The sequence below is a fragment of the Myotis nattereri genome (genome assembly GCF_964212035.1).
Source record: "Myotis nattereri genome assembly, chromosome: 15".
NCBI classification, from domain to species: Eukaryota; Metazoa; Chordata; class Mammalia; order Chiroptera; family Vespertilionidae; genus Myotis; species Myotis nattereri.
The window spans coordinates 9,331,676-9,350,044 of NC_138090.1; the positions used below are offsets into that span (position 1 = coordinate 9,331,676).

At 40.6% G+C, this 18,369-nt stretch overlaps 1 protein-coding gene across 1 annotated transcript in view; it reads right to left on the minus strand.

The window, feature by feature from the left end:
- CDH8 (cadherin 8) overlaps positions 1-18,369 on the minus strand; it is a 305,905-nt gene that overhangs the window by 94,527 nt on the left and 193,009 nt on the right. The window contains exon 7 of the mRNA XM_081107592.1: positions 6,690-6,826. Coding sequence (XP_080963718.1) covers positions 6,690-6,826 — 137 coding nt within the window. The remainder of the gene's footprint in view (positions 1-6,689; positions 6,827-18,369) is intronic.

Here is an 18,369-nt window from a genome sequence, read left to right on the forward strand (position 1 = left end):
CAGAGCGATGCATTATCACTAACTGAAAGAGATTAATTTCACGGGCAGTTCTATGCTTCCTGCTTAAGACACTTGCAGGTAACCAAGAGTAGTGTGCTTTCTGGAAACGCCATTTGCCTGCTCCCGGGTACCTGTGTCAGTGGGTTTCTCCACCTTCCATCCCACAATTTCTCTGGGAGGAACACTCCGGAATTGGCCTCTAAAATGCCCCTGCAGAGACTCTATTCTGAGCACATTGATTCCCCAACTCCCCGCTGCATCCGCATATCCTTTCTCTCTCCTAAGACTGTGCTTGTGATTCCTGGTGCTACCTCTTAGTAGGTCTTTCCACCTGCTGTACCTAAAGGATCCCAAGGGCTGTCTGAGCTTGAATCTCAGCCCCATGACATATCACCTCATCAAGAAGAATCGCAAAAATTAAAGATAAAAAAGAACACCTTACCTCTGCCTTCCTTCACAGAGTTGTTCTAATGTACATCTGACTGGGGGTGGGGCGTGGCGAGGCGGTGGGGGGAACCTGTGAAATGTGGATTCTGGAATCCCTGCCTTGAGATCATTATTTTGTAAGTCCTGGGGAACAGCTGAAACTCATTTGCTTTGGGTTTTAATAGTCACCCAGATGATTTGAATCAGCTGGGTAGGGTAACGTCTCTGTGCTCCTCACTGAAAAATGCTACCTCCTCCAATGCACTATCCTGTGCTTTCTCTTCCCTGTTGCTCAGTTTCCTCATATCTGAAATGGGAACAGAATTCCAGCCTGACCCGGCCCAAAGCTCTGCTCTGTCCACTAGGCAATATCCCTACCCTGGGTCACAAACATCGGAACAGAAGGGCCAGATCTAATGCAGGTCTGTTCTTTCCTCCAGGGCACCCTTGACCTTGCCTTCACCTTCTGCCTCGCACAGAACTGCTTCATTCACTTGTTTCTGGAAGGGACGTGACAGTGTCAGATACTCAATGTAAGCAGGAGAGTGCAAGGGAAGAAGATATAAGAGAGGTTTCTTCCGTGGAAGGCAGCTAAGAACACGGAATCTGCAGTGAATCAGTACGGGTACCAATCCTGCACCCCCAACCCAACTCTTGCTCTCTATAAAAATGTGGGTAAATTACCTACCCTGTGTCTGAGTTCCCTCATCTGAAAAATGCATATAATAACAGCACCAACCTAACGGGTTTGACTCAGTGGATAGAGCATCATCTTGTGGACTGAAGGGTCCCGGGTTCGATTCCTGTCATGGCACATGCCCAGGTTGTGGGTTCGATTCCCCAGTAGGGGACATGCAGGAGGCAGCAGATCAATGATTCTCTCTCATCAATGTTTCTGTCACTCTCTCCCTCTCCCTTCTCTCTGAAATCAATAATATATATTGATTCACACCTACTTTCACAGAGTGGTGTGAGAATTAAATGCATCATAGGGCTTCCCTTCTGCTTTTTTGGTGTTTAATTAGTCAGCTAAATGTACCTTAAACCTTCACCACTGTGGTAAACAGCAGCCCTACACCGCAGTTGCAGGGGGTGGGTTGCTAGAGCAGAAGCAGCAGAGATATGCTAGCTATGCCCAACCTCTTGTTAGCAGGTGGGCTTTGAACTGCCAGCTCCTGTAATGAGAGGCGCTGGTTGATTGTGATGGCAAGCTGGATCTATTGCCAGTGAAACACTTGGGTAATGCACACAGCGGAGCATCTTGCCTTGGTTAAGTGGCTCTGACACAGGAGGATAAAAGACAATATCTTCCTCCTCATTAAGGGATAACAGATGGACTTCCCTAATATCCATTTTTTAGCCTAATTTCATTTGTTTAAATCTTTGCCTGATGAGATGGCGTTCTGAGAGTAATTTTAAATTGTTCTGCCTGGAACAAATATTTCTTTAACTTTATTAGAACCTCTCCCTAAGGGGTTCTGTTGTCCTGGGTGGTTTTAAATATTCATCTCATCCAAATACAATAAATCTTTCTTTAATATATATATATATATATATATATATATATATATATATATATATATATATGTATGTATATATATATATATATATATATATATTTTTACCCAAGACCTGGTCTGTGGCTTTGCAAGGTAAATATTACGTGATGAGCTAAATAATAAAACCAAGGCAAAACAAGTTATAAGCTGTTTTCTTAGTAATTACATTTTTTCTCAAGTTTTCTGTGGTTGTATTAATCCTACTTCTTTTCATGATTTAGACAAAGATGACTTCATTGTACATTTAAAGCTTCTAAATTTATGCCCACCTCAGCTGATACTTCGCAGCTAACATTTAAGGTTCTCTTTTGTACTCTTATTCTTCCCTTTTCTAAGAAAGTTACATGCAAACATTTTTTTTAAAGTAGATGGCTAGCTAAGTTTATAGTTTCATGTTCCCTGAGATATCAACCTCCTGAATGAAGCTTGCTTGTTGGCCAAAAATATGCCTATGTAGTTTGTTTAGTTTCCAAACTCTGAGTAAAAACAAGTCAACTAAGTAATTTAAACGGCGAGATAACACCCACTGTCTGAGCAGGAGTCATGTAAGTTTGGGTTATAGGTTTTCAGTTCTGAAAGGTTCATGGACAGGCTCATGGTCTTCATGTGGGCAGAGCTATTCTGCACTTTTTCTCTATGGCGCCGACTGTAAACCTGAATCTGGGACATGCTTGAGTGATTTCTCTGAAGCCATAAAGAAAATTTAACTTGGCGTACATTTTAATATTTTTGGTAATTTGATTACACTGCATTATTAATAACAATAACTCTATAACTTAAAAATAGTCTTATTTTTAAATATATCCTCTAGATCCATGCATGCTGTTGCAAATAATAAGATTTCATTCATTTTTATAGCCAAGTAATATTCCATTGTATACTATACCACAGCTTTTTTATCCACTCATCTATTGGTGGGCACTTGGGCTGCTTCCATATCTTGGATATTATAAATGGCACTGTAATAAACATAGGGGTACACATATTTTTTTGAATTGGTGTTTTGAGTTTCTTCAGATATTCCCAGATGAATGCTGGAAACATCAGGGAACACTGTAAAAATATATGATTGTCTAACCACCATGCTGTGCACCTGAAACTAGTACAAAATAATGTTGAATACAAAAATATCAATCCTTTTGACTAAATGAAAAAATAATATTTTACTGATAGACATAAAATATTTTTTTCCATATTGATGATGCTACAATTTTAAATGTAATCATATGTCCATTGAAAGAGGTATGTTGTGCCATTTTTTCTCACCCTCAGTATGGAACTGCTTGTAATTCCTGACACTCATCCTCACCTCCCTCACCTCCATGTCTTTATTTTTTTTAAAAAATATATATTTTTATTGATATCAGAGAGGATAGAAGAGGGAGAGAGAGAGATAGAAACATCAATAATGAGGCAGAATCATTGATAGGCTGCCCCCTGCATTTCCCACACTGGGGATGGAGCCCACAACCCAGGCATGTGCCCTGCCTGGGAATCAAACCATGACCTCCTGGTTCATAGGTCGACGCTCAACCACTAAGCCACACCGGCCAGGCTCCATGCCTTCCTTTATGGGTCTCTCAGCAGATTCCGAGCCATCCTTCCATCAGCAGGTGCTTCCAGGAGCCGGGAGAAAGAAAACTCCCAGAGCTCCTGGGTTTTGCCTGCTGTGCGCACTGCTCTCCCCCCGTCACTAGTCACTAGAAGGATGCTTGGCAAGGAGTAACAGCTCAATTAATGATGATTGAGTGAGTGAGCGCATGCATGTCTTCTGACTGGGTTGGTACCCGCATCCGCCTGGCTCCGCAGCTCATTACCCTGAAGCATCTGCTTTCCTGTCTGTCTGCTTACTCCTCTGTAATGCCTTGCAGATGAATCTTTTGTGTCTGGGTTGCCCCTGAAGTGTCTCAGCCGCAGCTCTGCGTGTTCACATCTTTTTCCTCCTTAAAGCGGAGTCCGCGGAGCCTCAGCGCCAGGGTCCTTGATAAATATTTAAGTGAAGGCATCCAGCTCATAAAAAAAGTGTCCTGGATGATGGCTACCTCAAGTAGGGTGTGTTCAATAGACAAGGCAGTGCTTTAAGAAGTAATTACTACCTACCTACTTTAGAGAAATCGGTGATCCCTCTGAGCATTTCTAGAAAGCTTCAAACCAATCTAAACAGATAGGGGTTTTCTCAGAGGCTTAAGGTGATAATGCAGCGTCAACACTGTAAATGACAAACCTGCAGGCCTGTGCCTCTCTAGACGGGGTGAACACTGCTGGTAAGTCAATGCCACCGATGGTGCACTGTGTGTGCTTTATCCCTTCAAGTTACAAGGGGAGGGAGAGAGAGATAGGAACATCAATAATGAGGCAGAGTCATTGATAGGCTACCTCCTGCACACCCCACACTGGGGATGGAGCCCACAACCCAGGCACCTGCCCTGACTGGGAATGGAACCATGACCTCCTGGCTCAGAGGTCGATACTCAACCACTGAGCCACACCAGCCGGGCGCCATGCCTTCCTTTATGGGTCTCTCAGCAGATTTATGGGACACTCTGGCCGAGGAACACACCAGGGAAGACAAGGGCACGCAAAAGCCAGGAAAAACACCCAAGGGTCCAAAGCTCATCCCTCCCCAGGCCCCACAATCTGGTATTGTCGAAGCAACATAACAACTTGATGGCAGGCTCTGCGCCTGCACTTGAGGTTGCGATAAGAAACAGGCATCCTTCTCCCTTGAATCTTCACTTTTTCACCCAGAGCTGTTTTATTTTTTACTTTTATTTGTTTAGTTTGTTTTGTTAATCTTCACCTGAGGATATTTTTCCATTGATTTTTAGAGAGAGTGGAAGGGATGGGGAGAGACAGAGAGAGAAACATTGATGTGAGAAAGACACATTGGTTGGTTGCCTCCCGCACATGCACATGCCCAGACCAGGACTGGGGATGAGCCTGCAAACGAGGAACATGCCCTTGACCAGAATCGAACCCGGGACCCTTCAGTCCACGGGCTGATGCCCTATCCACTGAGCCAACTGGTTAGGGTTTTTGTGTGTGTGTGTGTGTGTGTGTGTGTGTGTGTGTGTTTAACGTTCCATGGAGGACATTTTCCCACATCTCAGAACAAGAAAACCCCATGCCCTTCCTAACGGTCTATCCGTGGTCGGCAAACTGCGGCTCGCGAGCCACATGCGGCTCTTTGGCCCCTTGAGTGTGACTCTTCCTAAGCCTTAGGAGTACCCTAATTAAATTAATAACAATGTACCTACCTATATAGTTTAAGTTTAAAAAATTTGGCTCTCAAAAGAAATTTCAATTGTTGTACTATTGATATTTGGCTCTGTTGACTAAAGAGTTTGCCGACCACTGGCTCTAGATCACTTTCATCTGTACGAACAAATTGATCATGTATCTCAGAGATATTTCCCCTGCATTCACACTGTGAAAACAAAGAGCAGATTGTAGAGAGAGCGCGGAGCAGAAGTTAGGTCCCACCCCTGTAAGTACCATCTACACACATTCTATGTTGTATGTTTGCCCATGAACTTTGCTTCCTGTCAGTTTGTATTTCCTTATTCAGATTCCCAGGTCCCTCAAGATTTGAATGCTTCCTTGAATCTCTGTGACCAGGCCCTTTATGGGAAGAAGAGATTTGGATAATATGCAGAATATGCTTTGTTTAGAAATGAAATGAACATCATGTCTCTTTTGCATGTTTTTGCATAATAAAAATGTAAGACAGAGTGTAAGTTCTCAAAGACAGTGTAGCACCAATGTCCCATCTAGCTGTTCTTTAGAGACTCAAGAGTAGTGTCATTAAGTGCAATCAAAGAAGCGTTAGGCATAAAAAAATGGAAAGACCAACATAGGTTATTTTAACAACCCTAGCAGGTTTACATTTTTGCATGTAATTTATGAAAAAATAATTGTATTGAACATACAGTTTTAGACAGTCTATAATTAATGTGTAAAATACACTAAACTCTAAAAAACAACATAAAAACCATGTATAATTTCATCTCTTCAAATTAACATGTATTGATAGGGTGAGGTTTCTGTCTATATTTTCTGCCTATATATGTGTATACGTATGTGTGAGGCTCAAATATGTGAGCAATAGTTTCTATATTGTATATAGCATATTTTAGTGTCTATTTTTAGAAAAAATATATTTTATTGATTTTTTACAGAGAGGAAGGGAGAGGGCTAGAGAGTTAGAAACATCGATGAGAGAGAAACATCTATCAGCTGCCTCCTGCACACTCCCCACTGGGTATGTGCCCACAACCAAGGTACATGTCCTTGACCGGAATTGAACCTGGGACCCCTGAGTCCGCAGGCCGACGCTCTATCCATTGAGCCAAACTGGTTAGGGCTGTTAGTGTCTATTTTAATTATAGTGTATAGTTCTGTAGTTCTATTTATTACCCACCCTATTATACTAAATCTTCCCTCATATTTTAACATGCACAACATTGTTTTTTAATGGTTGAATAATGGATATAGGTTATAATAATATTTGGATATAAGAATGTTGCAACCTTTGGTAAGTTAACACAATGTAAGTCATTTCTAGCTGAGACGATTCATCAAAGGCTCCTTGGGAATCATAACATAATTTCCAATGCCCAACTCTCTAATGACCCTTATCATGTGATCACTAGACACAAAGTGAACCCAGTCACACAAGGAAAATAAAGAAACCCAGGCACTTACTAATTTCAGTAGCAATGATCGTTATATTGTGCCATACACTTAACTCTCTGTCAAGCGGCGTTGCCAGCGTTATCTTCCCATCATCTGCGTTAATGTTGAATTGCCTCTCCAGGTCAGTGTGCCGGTCGATGGAAAACCTACAAAACAGATAGATCTGTAATCTATTTCCATGCTCACGTGATTCAGACAGCCCACAGCAGACCTTTAGTCATCCTCGGAGAGCCATCATCATGAAGTCAAATGAATTGTGAAACTCAGCGGCATCGTCATTTGCAAAACCAAATGACTGGACGAGGCACAAGAAACTTGATAATTACTGTCCAAGGGGTAATTAGCTACCTATGCAACAAGGAGGTCAGACACCGCCACGGGTTTCAATGGGCAGCATCTTCAGAAATGGATGTTGATGAAGAGTTAATTGGACAATCCATCACATTTATTGGACAGCTTATGGTAATTAGCAGTTGCCACAAAATATCATCGAAGACGATGAACTCAAGCCCAAAGCAGGATGGGTCCGAGCAGTGGGTAATTTATGGCTGTTCAGAGGAAATGGGTGTTTGTGTTAAACTTCCATTGGACTAGCCAACATGTGTGTGTTTGTTTTTTGCTGGTTTGTTTTGTTTTTATTTATATACAGTATATATATTAAGTATATATTTAGGCTTTCTATCAGTCTCTGTCCATAGAAATCAGACAGTTACTGATTCTCTAGTAATAATTTTTAAAAGTTGGAAGAGATATTTTAATAGATTTATAATACTAGATTCTATGAAATTGAAAATTTTAAATGGACTTGTTAGCAGTTCCTATATTGAGAAAATTTTCGGATAAGACAGTATTATGGTGTTTTGTGTCTAGAGCCAACTGCTTCTCTGGTGTACTGAGTATTAAGATTACATAGGAATTACGTTTTCCATAGCATTTATCAATATCCACTTTATAAATCAAGATCTGTGCTTTCACTACAAAATGTCAAATATCAGCAACAGAAGGTATAATTAGAAAAATTGGCCCATAAGTAAGCAGTGATGTGAACTGAAACAGGATAGAATAAAAACCTGAAGAAGGGCATTATGAACTGAATTTTTGTGTCTCCCTGCAACTCATATGTTAAAATCCTAACTCCCAATGTGGTAGAATTTCTAAGTAAGTCCTTTGGGTGATCATTATAATTAGGTCATGGGTGTGGGGCCCTCATGATGAAATTAATGCCCTTATTTTTTTTTTAAAGTTGACACAGGGTCCCTCTCTGGTTTCTGCCAGCAAGCGGGCAGGAAGACAACCACCTGCAAAGGAGGAATCTGGTTCTCACCAGACACCGAATCTGTAGGTGCCCTGGTCTTGGACGTACAGCCTCCAGAACTATGAGAAATACATTGCTGTGGTTTGGGCCACCAGTCTATGCTGTTCCATAACACAGCCCAAACAAGACAAAGGTCACGGACAATCCCATTTTAGGCAGAAGGATGAATGGAAGCCTTTATGGTTAAGGTGGCCTCCTGGGAAGTGCACATGAAATCTCCCCATTCACTGATACCCGTTGACCCTAAATAGGAAACCTGGTTCACAACTATTGGTACTGGGCATATTGTATTTTTTACACATTTTCATGAACATTTGTTACATAATCAAGTTTAAACTACATTATAAGAAACTAAGAGAAAAATAAATTTCCCACAATTTTATGGGTACAGTTTTATATTGTTAATATTTCAGTGGATTTCATTGCAAACAGTTTATTATGCATCTCTTCTTATTTATGTATATCTGCTTACTTGTTTCTATATCTAATTGTGACAACAGATGGATGACAAGATTGATAGATGGATAGGTGATAGATAGATAGATAGATAGATAGATAGATAGATAGACAGACAGACAGACAAATAGATTATTCCTTTCTCCTTTTAACAAATTCTGTCTTGTTAAAAATGGTAACCCTATCCTTTACATCAGATGCAAATACCAGGGAAAAAGGCATTTATGTTAAATCCTTCGCACCAAAGACAAGCATCATTTAACAGTTTGGAGTAATATTAAAAAGTAGTTAATTTTATTGGCAATAATGTATTGCTAAATTCCTTGAGAAAACATTGTATAATGAAATTATAACTCCTGATTCAATGAAGAGCTACAAAAGAACACTAAGAAGCTGACTTACATCTATATACCAGGCATTCTACACCTGCCCCAACCTTACCCCAGGACGTTTAGAGAAATTCAGAAAGGATTTAAGAACCCAAAGGATTTAAGAACCCATATATATGGATTAACAGTGCTCTGGACCAAATCCTGAGCCTGAGAAAGTGCTCACTGCAAAACACTTCGATCTGTTGTATTACGAAAAGGAGACCAAAAGCCATTTTTCTGGGGGATTATTGATGAGACCAATGAGGTCCCAAGTTCAACTTGACATGTGTTTTGCTTCACATATCATGTGGACTCTGACTCTTAAAAGAGCTAAGAAATGTCTGGAGGATTAATTATCACTTCGGCATCATATTCATAAATAAACTTTGCGGGTATTGCTGGACTGTAGTAATTGTATTATCTCACTTCTTATATTTCACACATTCACGCGTCAACCAATTTCCCTGAGGCCACCACAAAGGAGAATCAGCCTAATCGCCGGTACCCATGGAACCCAAACAGGCTCCTTGGCGATTTGATGGATGTGTAGTAATTGCCTAGGACTTCTGGCCCAGAGGAAGCACTGGGACAGTGACAGGGTTGTGGAAGGTGTTTTGTATTTTTTTTTTAAGTTGTTTGTTGAATTCCTTATTTAAATTTGTATCATGCAGAACTCAAATTTGGAATAAACTCTATCTCCATTATTTATATACTAGAGGCCCAGTGCATCAAAATTCATGCACTGGAGGGGGAGTCCTTCCCCCTCTCACAGTCCAGGAGCCCTCTGGGGTGGGAGGCAACCCGGCGATTAGGGGAAGGCGATTCCCCATCACACTTCTGCTGCTGCCACTGCCAGCAGTGCAAGCCTCGGCTGGTCCTGGTTACCTGAACCTCAGGCAGCCCTGGGTGACTGGGCAGCCACCATCTGAGTCTTGCCTGCGCCTCGGGGCAGCCCTGGGTGGCTAGGGGGATGAGGGGACTGGGAGTCTCTGGAAGCAGGCACGCGGAGTGGCTGGGCCCGCGGGCCCGGCCTTGCCGCATGCCTACAGCCCCGGTGGGGCTAAGGGGATTGGGCACCACCATCTTTGAGGGCGTGGCAGTCTATTAGCATATTCCCTTCTTATTGGCTGTGGGTGCTGCCATCTTTGAGGGTGTGGCAGTCAATTAGCATATTCCCTCCTTATTGGCTGTGGGTGCTGCCATCTTTGCAATGGCGTGAGGTTCAATTAGCATATTCTCTCTTTATTAGATATGATTGTTATTCCTGGGATAATTAATAAATTCACTGAGCCTGAATTTCCTTTTTCTTTAATATATTTTTATTGCTTTCAGAGAGGAAGTGAGAGGGAGAGAAAGATAAAAACATCAATGATGAGAAAGAATCATGGACCAGCTGCCTTCTCCACATCCCCTACTGGGGATTGAGCCTGCAATCCGGGCATGTGCCCTGACCTGGGAATTGAACCATGACCTCCTGGTCCATAGGTCGATACTCAACTACTGAGCTATACCTGCTGGGCTGTGCTTCAGTTTCTTTACTGGTCAAATATGAAATACCCATATACTGGGGCAGGTGAGGGGGGGCTTGTGAGGACTAAAAATAAAGCATAAATCAGTCCCTGGTACTTAGCAGGCAATGAAGACATGTTCATCATCATCATCACCATAATCATCTTGTCCATTACATGGAACTTTCATGAACTTCTCTGCCTGGAAGGTGGTGGAGAGGGCACCTTTCTTAACATTTTATAAATAGCATAAAACTGGGGAAACATTTGAGTATTATTTAACTCCCATAACTCTAACAGAGGCATTGTCATTTTTAAAAGTTCTAGCTCATGACAGACTTTATGGGGTGAGTCACAAGAATTTATAAAATCGGCTATAAATACAGCCCTTTAGTGAGATCAGAGGTAAGAATGTCATAATATTGTAAGATTACACAATGGGAGGAACTTGATGGGGGAAAAAATGACTTTGTTTAAAATTCAATTTAAAACCTACCTCAACTATTCCAAGGGCCCCTTGCTGCCTAAGTAGACATTGCATACATTTTATTGCCAATAGACTTTATGATGAAGGCTCCCAAAAATTGCTAAGCAGCCCCAAATCTTGACTTAATGTAGTCAACAAACATGCATTAAACACCAAATGTGTACCAAGTACAGTGCCTTTTCCTTCTTCTGTCAGGTGACATTGGTTAAAAAAACTGCCGAAAACGGTTTGGCTCAGTGGATAAAGCATCCGCCTGCGGACTGAAGGGTCCCGGGTTCGATTCCGGTTAAGGGCATGTACCTGGGTTGCGGGCACATCCCCAGTGGGCGATGTGCAGGAGGCAGCTGATTGATGTTTCTCTCTCATCGATGTTTCTAACTCTCTCTCTCCCTTCCTCTCTGTAAAAAATCAATAAAATATATTTTAAAAATATTATATAGGTTTCATATGTGTTCTACATCATCTGTATAGTGTATGGTATGTCCACCACCCCAAGTCAAGTCTCCTTCCATCACCATTAATCCCTCCTCTACCCTCTTCTACCTGCTCCCATCCCCTTCCCCTCTGGTAATCACCATGCTGTTATCTGTGACTATGAGGTTGTTTTTTGTGGGGTTTTTTTCTTAATCTCTTAGGGGAAAGACATAATTTGGCAAGTGACATGAGAAAAAGACCCCCAAACTCTTTGTAGTGTTTGTCTATACCAGTCTTCACCCTTTTCAACATATCTGCTACTATGAGTATCTCCATAGAGCATAGATTCCAAGCTGAGGAGATGATAGGCAATATTGGGTTTCCTAGTTCCCTTCTCCCTACTCCCAAAGAACCTTCTTCACCTGACCTGACTCTTAGCTCATCTTCCCTTCCTTAAGATGTCCTTTCTATTATTCTAGTGTTAAGCGTTTGCCAACATTTTGTACTTTTAAGACAAGGACAGAATGTTTGGTTTATATATTATAATATCACATTAGATAGCATTTTGTACTACAGTTACTCAGTAACGGATCAGTAGAAGAATGTACAAGCATTTGTTGAGCAAGGATTGTTATTATGTGTGAAACACGGTGCTACAGAAATATGAGGAAAAGGATTACATGGGATAGAAAAGGAGTAAAAAGGAAAAACTAATAATTATTTTGATTCCTAATGTATCTCCAGAAAAGCTCAATGCCTTCTAATTTATATCTTACAAGTCATTGCATTTATAGCTCCTGTATTGAAGTCTGCATTCTAATTTCTTGAAAATATGCATGTCTTGGATCTGCCGTTCCTTTGCAGAATTACTTAAGATGCATTAGAGAAAAAGATCTCGCTTGGAGAAAAGCTGAATTCACTTTCGAGAGGGATCTTCCTGCCACAGCAAGAAGAAACTTCTTATTAACACAGTGGGAAGTGGCATGTGAACAAACGGGCTCCTTGGGTCATGCTAACATCAATGCTAATGATGGAAGTTTTGGAAATAGACATTCTTGGTCTAGCACAAAGGATATACTTTAGAAACTGCATAGTCCTTGATAACTAATGCTCACAGAAGCCCTATTTCAACTCTCTCATTTTATTGCAACACATATCCCCGTTTGCTTTAATACGACTGCTCCTCTTACCTTAAGTAGTATGTCTTAGAAGTAAATGCTGAGGACTTCATCATTTTACTCTGTGAAGTTAGGGCCACAGATGCAAGAAAATCCCTACCTATATGCTTAGCCCCTTATTTGGAGGCTCCAATTGAACCTGCAGTACTCTGACCATGAATTCAAGCTGTTGTCACCAGCTTATTCATTGAGGGTAACTTGCAGAGGCCAGAAGTGCATTTAAGAATATGCCGCTGGTGCAGTGGTTGAGAATACATAAACATAAACAATTGGATTTTATTTATTAGGCAATAGCACCCTATCCTGCATTGCTGCTGCTACTGTTGATGGTAATGGCAACTTTTACCTGAGTAATAGGTTTCCTCAAATAACACAGCCCAACTATTTATAGTTCATATCAACATATGGCTCAAAATCTCACCCTCTGTGTTTATGACTTATATTTTGCTGTCAACATCCAAATGTGATAAGTACATATATTCGTTCGTTCATTCATTCATTCATTCATTCATTCATTCATCCATTCATCCATTCAAATCATCTTCTACCTCTCTCCTTCCCAGTCTTACCCCCAACACTACATATGTACAGAGGACTCTGACCCCTGCTCAATGACTGTTTCTTGGTTGAGATAAAGAACATTCATTGTGACGATGTAAAGAACATTTTAAGACTTCTCAGGACCAAGTTTCCAATGTCAAGGAGTCTCCCGTTTTCACTGCCAATGTCTTCACTGGCAAACTATGTAAGTTAAGGTCTGGAGCAGCCACAAGCAGCTCCACTGATTATCTTAGTAATCAGATAAAAAACAAGACAGGGTTTTAAAAAGTTATTCTGAACTATATCCTTTCCATGGTAATATTTGTGAAACATCTGATAATTTTTCCAGAGAATGATTCTTCTTAACTTCTATTTAAACCATTTTCTATGCCTCACTTTCCTCATCTAAAAAATTTTAAGAAAAATTAGATTGCCTTCCTTAGAAGGTTAAGGTGAATCCCATTTTAAATAAAACATTGACAATTTCCCTACAATTTTTAAAGTAGCTTTATGAAGAGTATAATTCTTTTTCTAAAGGACACTCTGCTAAATAATCTAAGTATTTTTTTTAACAACAACAAAATATTTGAATGATTTTGGTGGTGTTTGGTGTCCATGAGAAAAGAGATATAATATGGTACTTCAACTTGCTGTTTTCACCCAGAGGTAAGCTGACTCACCCAATAGCATCACACTCAGGTACCTTTTACTTCATAGATATCTCAGATTACAAATCTGTCTGTTTCTATGAGGGCCTTTTTTTTTTAGTGTGCAGTATGTTTTATAGTTTGTCCCACACAGACCTCAGAAAAAGATCACAAAGCCACAGTTTCATACGTAACATTCTGCAGCCATGGAGCCCAAACACATTTGTTTAGAGTGATTCCCAAATAAAATTGGAGTCATGATAAATTCTTCAATATTTACATAATACATTTGGAGAAATTCTATTTTTCCCCCTGAGTCCTCAAAAAATCATTTGTAACCAATAATTCTAAATATAATATGATGAAAAAAATGAAATGTAGTTTAGATACTGTGAAAGGATTAAATTTAAAGATTAATTTTAATTAATGTCAATAATTTCATTTTACTTTATTTATTGAAATTTATCTTTATTGTTGAAAGTATTATAGACGTCTCCTTCTCACCCCCTTCCATCGACCCCCTCCACCTGCTCTCTCCCTCTCCCCAGGCCTTCCCAGAACTATTGTCTGTCCATGGGCCATGCATACATGCATAAAAGTTCTTTGGTTAATCTCTTCCCACTCCCTGCCCCTTTCATCTGAAATACAGCAATCTGTTGCTTGCTTTAATGTCTCTGGATCTCTTTTGTCCATTATTTTATTTTGTTCATTAAATTCCACATATAAGTGAGATCATGTGGTACTTGTCTTCCTCTGACTGGCTTTTTTCGCTTAGCATAATGCTCTCCAGGTCCCTCCATAATTGTAGTGACTGCTCCTCTTGGTTAATTATGATGCTCAGTGTGTGAATAAAACCTGCTCTCTTGGACAGATGGGTGTGACTTTCTCATTGCGTACAACAGCAAGCGGCAAGCTCTGTAATGCGATCACACTTTGCAATGGGTCAGGGTCTCCAAATTGGCCTGGGAAAGGGTGAGGGGTGGTCACAGGCGGCACCGAGAAGATGTAGCATCTGTTTTGGGACAGGAAGAAAGAGTAGGATTTCTCCAGGTGGAATATGTAGAGAAAAAAATTCAGAGAAAATATTGAGAGTTTGGGTATGGTTAGAAAAATATACAATTAAAGGACTGGACTAGGTGCGCTGATAGCTAAGATCTGACAGATGAGCATCCTATCATTTCTCTTTTCATCCTCTCTTTCCATCTCAGCTCTTCTCTCCTTCCTTCATTCACTCTTTGAATATCTCCTGTGTACAAGGCATTGTGTTAGGTGCCAAGACAAACATGCCTATCACTGAGTCTATTTGAGGAGAAAGACAATGAAAGTAAATATGGTTTTCCAAAGCTTCCAGTGACGTATTAGTGTTAAAAAAAAAAAAAAGATCTGAGATGTATAAAATATTTCCAAAATATTCCAATAAAAAGAAATAGCAAATATAAAAAGAGTCTGAGTTAGAAAGGTGTTCAAGGCCCTCGAAGACCTAAACAGAGAGGTGGTTGAAGTTCAAGATTCATCTGGGGAAGGGCACTAAGAAATACAGCAGGAAGGACGTTTAGCACTGTGCTGAGGAATGTAGCTTTTCCACTTACAGGAAGTGGAGAGCCACTTGAGGAAAATAGAGCAGGAAAGTGCTATGATCCGAACCACAGCTGAATGCTACAGAACTTCCTGCCCTATGGAAATATGATCTGTGCTGATCAGTATGGTAACTGTTAGCTACATGTGGCTATTTTGCCCTTAAAAGCTGGTATCATTGAGAAACTGAAATTTTTATTTTAGCTGATTTAAATTAATCTGCTTTCCATGCAAAGAACCCAATGTGGTTCGTGGCTACCATATTGGACGGCACAGATCTAAACTGAGTTAGAGATGACTTTGGCAGCTGGGTGTGTTAAAGGGTAGGAGACAAAAGAATGGGGCTACTGTAACGTAGAAAGTATAAAACCAAACAAAACAGGGCACCGGATCATGTGGATGTGGGAGGGAAAGGCCATGGAGGAATCTTAGAGCAACACCCTGGTGAAAGGCTCACAAGACCTTCTATTAACCTATATTGCTTTCAAATGAACACATTTCCTCTCTTTTCTCTCCTTAAAGCCATTTATGTTAATGATTTAATAAAATATAGCAAACTGGTCACATAAAACAGTACCCAATTTTTTTTTTCCAGGAATACATGGCATCTGGAACTTGCAGTGGCTAAGTGAACTTTAGCTCTGTGTACGCTTTCCTATATAGGAAATTAGGAGTTGTGAGGATAAAGTCTTTTATATTGAAGATCCCAGGATGACCTTGATCCTCACCGTTCACCCTAGGATCACAGGAATCCCAACTAATTCCCATGAAGTCCCCTAAACCCATGGTGACCTAAGAATGTCAGCAGAAATCTAGGATGAAGAGAATCCTTTAAATCCCTAAACATCTTTATGGAGCTGTCAATCATGTAGATGATGACTTCTGTTTACACACCCCCATTATATAGCAGTCTGGACCATAAGACCACATCCGGAACTGAGATTTAGTAATATATTCAATGTATTTACTGTAACCTTCCTAATTTTCAGCCTCTCTGCTAAGACTTGTGTAGTAACTTTTTGTTGAACCCTCCCTATCAATGACTTGAGTAACTCAGATAAACTGTCCTGACTGTCAATGTCTGTGGTTGTAAAATGAGGAAAATATGCATTTTTCAGTCACAAAGTCCGTGAAATAAGTGTAAAATCCTGACCACGAAATTTAATGCAAAATGAACTCTTACTCAATGCTGGCGAGCTAGGAGGGTAGTGGTATTTGTTATATGTTTTCTAATTTTGGTCAAAATAATTTACTATAGAGGAAAAAAATGTGCTTATGAAAACATGCACACCCAAGGAATAATAAAAAGGATTGCATATCTATATTAAAGCAGGTTTTCTGACGATGTCATAAAGTTATATATACTTTGACATTTTAATTGGACACTTAGGCTCATTTCGTACACAACTAAAGATGTAGAGTAAGTGCTAGGAATTGATAGGTGAACAAGATCTGGCCTATTAACTCTTTAGGGCTGGAAATGCACTTATATTGAAATACAAAAATAGTTTGTTTACTTGCCTAATATGCAATGGGATGAACATAAGCACACCATTCCAGTGTGCAAGCGAATGTAATTTTTTTCTAGGGAGACAAAACTATTTTATTCCAAAAACACTCATGGCTGGACACAATGCCTGCTCACCTGAGGTCTAACCTAGTCACGTACATTTAAGCAAGTGCAAGGCCTGATGTTATTAAATGCCTTTGGTATTTAATAAAGGTGACCCAGACATGCTTCCTCTTTTGCCAATAAACAGAACCTCCACCTTCACTACACTCTGGGCCCTGCTCCCTTCCCAAACCTGTTCTGCCCAGTTTCAGACCCTCATCTTTGGAAGGATATTTGGGTCTTTTGCTGTCCTTCGCACCATTAAATATGTCTTCCATAACTTTGGTCCTTCTCAAGGACGTTTATAAATCTTATTCTCATTTACTGTGAAGCTACATACCCTAGCAGACATCCCAGGCTTGATTTGTGTCCTGAGTCCCATCTGAAAGGCATTTCAACCAGCCCTGTTCCACCCCCACCCCCCCAGCAAATGGACTTGAAGCAGAGAGGATGATGCTAGTAAAAATTTGATAGATGGATGGAAATGGCATTTCTCCATATTTTCTACATGCTCTCTTCTTAAAATATGCAATATTATGTTTTCCTTTATAACACGAAGTCAAATCTGATCATCCTTTATCAAAAGCAAGGTTGTATAATACAGTGTGTCAAACCAGAATGTAGAAATAGAAGGGAAAATAAAGGGTTGGCCGAAATGACTCCCATAAATATTTGAACATCTGATAAGGATGTCAATCTCCCTTTGTCGGGATGCAAAAGAGGGGATTTATGTTGCTTTGTGAGTATAATAATGTTAGATAACACAGCTCAGCCTACGCAAGCATCTTTGTCTCTCTCAGAATACAAACACTGTTAAGTTTTCCTTTAGGGCGGGGGCAGAGATTTCTCCAATCAATGCAAAAACAACAACAAAAACCCCAAATTTTCAACACCAGATCAGTACTTGTCCAAAATAGTTTCTCTCGCAAGATTCTCAGGCTATGCTCGCCTCCCTAAATTACTTATTTTTAAATGTTTTATTAATCCATGCAGTTTGATAGTCTTTTAAAAAAATTTTGATTTCAGAGAGAAAGGGAGAGGGAGAGATAGAAACATCAATGATGAGAGAGAATCATTGATCCACTGCCTCCTGCACGCCCTCCACTGGGGATCAAGCCCACAACCTGGGCATGTGCCCTTGACCAGAATTGAAGTAGGACCCTGCATCCCACAGGCTGCCGCTCTATCCTGTGAACCAAACCAGCTAGGGCCAGTTTGATAGTCTTTGATCATTACTAGCCAGGTCTTCCATGCTGCACAAATATCATTTCAGCTAAATCAATTAGCCACTTCAGTGTCTGCCTCTCCAATTGTAGGATAGATATGCATTTGCCTGCGGGAAGACACCAGAGTGTGGACGTGGGAGCTCGATGGCTAGCAGTGTGAATTCAGTCAGATTACTTCCCTGGCAAAGAGGTTCAGTGTGCTTAGCCATGATCGACAGGAGATCCGCTGTGCAGACAGCTCTCCCTTCAAGGAGGATGTCAGAGCAGGGCGGGGAGCAGTCAGCAGACAGCCTCTAGCTATCTGCTCCCTGGAATCCGCCTCATTTACAGAGAGCATTCATTCCAGGGGGACTGAACATT